Below are 6,615 nucleotides of genomic sequence, written 5' to 3'. Positions count from 1 at the left end.
CTAACGACTATCATATCACACCTAAAAAAGGGATCTCAAATCAGCCATCCCCTACTCGTACGTCTAGTAATTCATTTGTAGAGCACCAGCGCAGTCACCTTCGGAGCCTTATTTCACCCTAATACAGATGAGCACTCCATTATAATGCCTATGTGAAGGTGTCTCGGGAAGTATTCCTTGAGCTGTATATCTCCTTGTCTTAGGTAGGCATCAAACAATTCTCTGAGGTCTCTGGACCTAGGACCAGACTCTTGTGGGTTAAACCGATTTTGAGGGATCCCAACCGTCCCGCTTCCCTAGAGGTAGATGTAATTAAACCATCATCAGAGATTGGGCACTCCGTCTTACTTTCAGGCTAGGAACAGCTAGCATGAGTGGCGTAAACCAGCGTGCCAAGTCAATGCCCCTATATTACCCAGCAGACCCTTGAGCTAGAGTCAGCTGAGCAGAGCTTGCACTGTTGGAACTGAGATGTGCAATGTCATTAAGGACAATGACTGGTCAGAGTGGTCAGAGTAACCCAGTCTTACTATCAGTTGGAATGTTATTTGACATATTTAGGTCTGAGTGTCTTGTGCTGGTACGTTTTCTTTATTTTCAGTTGGTGGACGGTCCCAGCTTTGCATCAGGTCTATCTGTCGGAATGTTTTGTTTTGACGTCATAACCATATCACATAGCTGGTTCTGAGAGCAGTTTTAGAGACCACATCCATGATACATGTATAACACGTTGTAAAATGGCGGATCAAGAAGTTCAAAGTTGAAGTTTAGTTATCAAGGTATCTATAAATTACTGAGGTGAGGAATCAGGTTGTGCGCACTTCAATAAAACGTCGTTTTGTTTTTGTTTACGTTAAGGGTAGACGAGGTATTGTTGGTCGAATCGATTTTCATTATCTAGATCAATATACTTTTGAAAATTAGCACCTTGATGTTTTGCAAAAGTTCATTCTACAAATCGTATACTTTGCAAACTTGCTTAATTTATTGCTGTTAATGAGTTATGTACGTTTAACAAAAGTGTTGTTGTTTCCGCCCTCTCTACAACGTAACTCAAGAACCGCAGCACTTATAAAAGTATATCTGTGATATTTGAATTCTCCTACACGCTCGCTATGAATTGAGCAATGCAGTTTTTGCCACAGCTCACTACCATTCGTCAGATGATGTGAACTACCAAATCACAACAGTTTAAAATAATTAATAACCTTAAAGGGGTCAAATTAAACAATTAGTTGCAAACGCACTGAAAGCTCCTTGCGAGCTAAGCCCTGAGTAAACACTGAGTAAACAGTCACAATACACTAATATATAATCAATAATCAATAATCAATTGTCGACAGTAATGTGTTTGTTTATTGAATTAGGTCCAGTGTTTGATGCTTTTGTTTTGAAGAACCATTTTGAAGGGTTGCCAAACTGCGATTTGGTAACCCAAATGGGTGACTTTTGAAGATTTTCCCCGTGACTTTTGACAATTTCCTGTGCCATTCGCTACTTGCACGAATTATGCACTATGTGCGGGAGAGCCTCGAACTGGCAGCATACATGAAAGGAAGAATTATGTAACCTTACACAGAACGTTATGACTAGTTCAATTCCCATTCATGTATGCTGCCAGTTCGAGGCTCTCCCCGCACATAGTGCATAATGGCGGAACCGTGCAAGTAGCGAATCGAGACAGATGGTTAAGAAAATAAATGGGTGATTTTTTAGCAATGCATGTGCAACTTTAATACCAGACTGATTTGGATGTCTTGGAGGCCTACATTTATTCAACAAAGGGAGTGTGCAATAATTAATTATAAACCCTGCTTAGATCATGGGAGAGTGTTTGTCTGATATTTGTGACACTCATACAGAGTTCCAATAGGGTATATTATTTCTCCATCAAGTGATATTTGATGCACATTTAGAAATATTTTCTTCTCTGTGACTATTATTATCAACAATAGCAACAATTACACAGTGGGACCTCGGAACACACCAGACACACCAGATTGCATTCTGAATATAGAATGTCCTTTTAATATCTTTTTTTTAATTCGCGATATAATATATATTTTATGGCAAATTATTTTTAAAAAATTGAGAAGTTATGACTTATTGAATGATCCTCGTACATAGAATAAAATGATGGTGATCAACATGATCAATAAATCGTCAATTAATCTATACATGTATGGGTATAACATGTATCAACAATCAACTTAATATTACTTATGGTTTAAGCCTCATGTCATAAAGTTCCTTGTAGTACGGCATAGCTTGCTCGCTCAGTCGAACCACATCTTGAGGGATGTCAGCTGTCGGCGGAGACTCCGAGGCTGGATTGAATTTTGTACTGGACAGTGCTGCTCCATAATAATTCCCTATCTTATTCCCTACCATGAGTGTCTTAGACACATACCAGTTCTTCTTGATGATATCATCTCCAGCTTCCCATTGCAAGAGGCTATCGTTGTATGGTATCCCAACTGCTTCACAGTATTGGCGTAGGATTGAAGCAGGGTGGTTTTGAAGATCATCAGCATCGATAATGACAGGGCACGACTCTTCACCTTGTTCCTTGAGATGTTTCACCAAATCAGCAATAATCTTGAACGGAATCTCCTCTTGATGTGATTCCGTCAAGGAATCCAACTGGAATTGATCAACTGGAACGCCAGATGGGAGAAAGTTCTGAATGAACATTTTGCGCAGTGACAGGAACGTTTTTGTTGGGTGCCTAATAATAAAAGTGTGACGGAAGCCACGTGGTATCATATCAAGATGATTAGGGATACATGTCACTATATCTTTGCAGAAAATTATCTTCTTTCCAGGATAATCAGCCTCCATTGTGTCCTTAACCCATTGGAAGGTGCAGATTTTGTCTTCCCAACATTGTACCTCGACATTTGAATCAGACATGTTGGCAGCATTCTCCATGAAAGAGCCCAAACCTTGCACATCTTGGATATCCTTTTCTGGTCCAGTGACCAAGGCCGAAGTAAATGCTTCGTGGATTACATAAATACCATCTACATAGCTGAGGCATTTGGTGAGGACCGTGGTTAGTGACCTTGGAAGTCCCCACAGCATAACTCGCACAGGCTTATGGGCAGTCGCTGAGTCAGACATTGTGGATGTTCGAAATAAAGCAACAGCTAGTCTGCAACAAGAAAATACAATCATTATGCAATATACCATTACCATAATGTTCAGCACTTTTGATTTGAAGATAAGACAGATAAATCATAAAATCATCAAAACTTAAAAAGGCGATAGAATTTCGTAAAGCTACAATATGGTACATGATCACCCACAGTTTTCAAGACCAGGACACAACTACCAACAAATGAAAGACTTGAGTGGACTAACAAGAGTCAAGATCACGTTAAAACCGATATGAATGACCATCACTTGAACCTTTACATTATTGAACAGGAATGAATGATTCAATAGTCTTACCTTAAAAAGAGGTAATGAAAAGCTCTCGAGAGTTTTCGAAGAAGTAGAGTTGGAAACTGACGGCTTTATAACAGCAAGCATGACCTCTCCATGCTTTATACAATAGGTGTGATCTATCATGCAGATTTCGGAAACGTCCAAGCTTCCGGAGTATTCACGTTTATTAGTCATCGAAGCAAAAGTGTAGTCGACTATTTACTTACCAAGCCAACTAATTTTCCCGCTTGTTTACTGATGTTGCCATTTGTAATAGAATTGAGTTGGATCATATGCCCGTTGTATTCAAGATGCATTTTGAGAACCATTTGGACACTGAGAATGTTAACATTTGAGATAATGACGGTGATGATGAGGCAGGCATTACCATTAATAACTTACAGAAGCTTCAAAATTGAAAAACAAAATCCTCCATAATAATTCCTTATCGTATTCCCCAGCATTAGTGTCTTAAACAAATACCAGTTCTTCTTGATGATACCATCACCGCCTTCCCATTGCAAGACGCTATTATTGTATGGTATCACAACTGCTTTACAATGTAGGCGTCAGTATCGACAATGACAGTACACGACTCTTCACCTTGTTCCTTGAGATGCTTCATGAGATCAGTAGTCATTTTCAAAGTATTCTACTTTTGACGCTGTTTCATCACGATATCCATCTGAAATTGATCTCATGGAACGCCAGGAGAGCTCTGAATGAACACTTTGCGGAATGACAGGAACGTTTTGGTTTGGTCTCTGATGATAAAAGTGTGACGGAAGCCACATGGTATCATGATGTTAAGATGATTCAGAACATATTTGTCGATCTGATTTGAAGAATAAGCAGCCTCCAGGATGTAACCCACTGGAAGGAGCAGACATTGTCGTCTCAACATCGATATTTGCATTAGAGACGTTGGCGACGTTGTTGAACAAACTGCATACTGGGCTCGTTTTGGCTTCTCTTTTTGGTCCAATGGATCTGGTTGAAACAAAATGTGCTTCGTGGAATACATAATGATGCCATCTACATGGACGCTGTACTTTGTAACTATAATGTTTAGAAAAATGACACTTTACTCAAGTATTTTAAAATTGTGAAAACTTATTTTTTTCTTTTTCTGCTTTGTCATTTATGATACTTACAGGTACAAAAAAAAATTAGGGCAACTATTTTGTTCTTATGTTTCCCCCATTTTCATATTACCTAATCTGAATTTGAATTTAGAGTTTATTACTTTCGTTAAACCCAATAAAACCTTCTGGTATCACCTCCATATATTATTGACTATTATTATCTGTTCGGGGTTTTTTTAATTAAGGAATTAATTAAGCAACATTTGCACAGTATTTTATGTAGAACCTGAGAGCACACTAGATTGCATTCTGAATATAGAATGTCCGTTTGATATCTTTTTTTTTTAATTCGCGATATAATACAAATTATATGAGAGGTTATAAGAGCGGCGGTACACTGTAAAAATAAGTTGTTTTCACTTTAAAATATCGGAATACCTGCTGGCAGTAACTTACGGGTAAAAAACAGTAACCGTAAATACAGTTGCTAAAAGAACATGCGTGAATTATAGTGACACGTAAAGGAAATTATCCTTAAAAGTACGGTCTTAAAAGTGAACAGGCAGAAAATTTCATGTATTTGCTTGAAAATATATAATCCGTGGTGTTAAATGGAATTTTCGCTTTATTTTATTTCTCCCGCAAGCCGTGATTCTACAGTTTCTCTTAAAAGTACAGGGTTTTTAAAGAAAAGTGTAAAAGCACAGTTTACATGCGAGTCTATTATGTATTATTAATTAACACAACATTAAATTCCTTATGGTTTAAGCCTCATGTCATAAAGTTCCTTATAGGACGGCATAGCTTGCTCGCTTAGTCGAACCACATCTTGAGGGATGTCAGCTGTCGGCGGAGACTCCGTGGCTGGATTGAATTTTGTACTGGACAGTGCTGCTCCATAATAATTCCCTATCGTATTCCCTACCATGAGTGTCTTAGACACATACCAGTTCTTCTTGATGATATCATCCCCGGCTTCCCATTGCAAGAGGCTATCGTTGTATGGTATCCCAACTGCTTCACAGTATTGGCGCAGGATTGAAGCAGGATGGTTTTGAAGATCATCAGCATCGACAATGACAGGACACGACTCTTCACCTTGTTCCTTGAGATGCTTCACCACATCAGCAATAATCTTATACGGATTCTCCTCTTGACGTGATTCCATCAATGCATCTATCTGAATTTGATCAGCTGAAACGCCAGGTGGGAGAAAGTCGTCAATAAACATTTGGCGCAATGACAGGAAGGTTTTGGTTGGGTGCCTAATAATAAATGTGTGACGGAAGCCACGTGGTATCATATCAAGGTGATTAGGGATGCATGTCACTATATCCTTGCAGAAGATGATCTTCTTTCCAGGATAAGCAGCCTCCATGGTGTCTTTAGCCCACTGGTAGGAACAGATACTGTCGTCCCAACCTTGTACCTCAACATTTGCATCTGATATTTTGGCAGCATTCTCATGAAAAGAGTCCACTCCGGCCATGGGAAGGTGTTTTTCTGGTCCGATGGTTTTGGCCGCAGCAAATGCTTCGTGGATTACATAAATACCATCTACATAGCTGAGACATTTGGTGAGGACCGTGGTAAGTGACCTTGCTGCTCCCCATAGCATAACTCGTATACGCGGATGGGTATTCGCTGAGTCAGACATTGTGGATGATCGAAAGCAACAGCTAGTCTGCAAAAAATACAATCAATCGATATAATATTGCCTTAATGTTAATACATGTAGCACTTTGCTTCAAAGACGCTATTGTGCTGAAGAGCACAAAAAGTACTGCAATAAAAAAGCATTAATAGGGCAGAGAATTCAAATTTATAAAAGCGAAATAATTACATAAAATTACATGTACAAAAACTACAACATGGCAGCTGGAAATCTCTCAGGAAGGAATCACTTGGGATACCTCCATTAACTGTTAATAACAGGACTCATTCATCCGATAAATGTATTGCTGAAGCCTAAAACCAACAGTTCACATCAGTCTTTACGTAAGAGAAGATAATCAAGGGTCCTTTAGTTTCTGTTTCCGTATTCGTTTTCGTAAGTCATTGTTATTCTGAAGTGTTAGCATGCTAGGCGTGACAGATCTTT

General features: G+C 39.0%; 1 protein-coding gene across 1 annotated transcript; it reads right to left on the bottom strand.

Moving 5' to 3' along the window:
- Positions 1-2,169: 2,169 nt before the first annotated feature.
- LOC140163921 (uncharacterized) lies at positions 2,170-3,558 on the bottom strand. The gene is made up of 2 exons (XM_072187226.1): positions 3,454-3,558; positions 2,170-3,154 (listed from the first exon to the last, which is right to left on the bottom strand). The coding sequence occupies exon 2, from the start codon at positions 3,121-3,123 to the stop codon at positions 2,221-2,223; it is 903 nt and encodes a 300-aa protein (XP_072043327.1). The 5' UTR covers positions 3,124-3,154; positions 3,454-3,558; the 3' UTR covers positions 2,170-2,220.
- Between the last annotated feature and the right edge of the window lie 3,057 nt (positions 3,559-6,615).

Source organism: Amphiura filiformis, chromosome 11, assembly GCF_039555335.1.
Source record: "Amphiura filiformis chromosome 11, Afil_fr2py, whole genome shotgun sequence".
NCBI lineage: Eukaryota > Metazoa > Echinodermata > Ophiuroidea > Amphilepidida > Amphiuridae > Amphiura > Amphiura filiformis.
The sequence above is the reverse complement of the archived record's forward strand: the minus strand, read 5'-3'. Positions and strand labels throughout refer to the sequence as shown.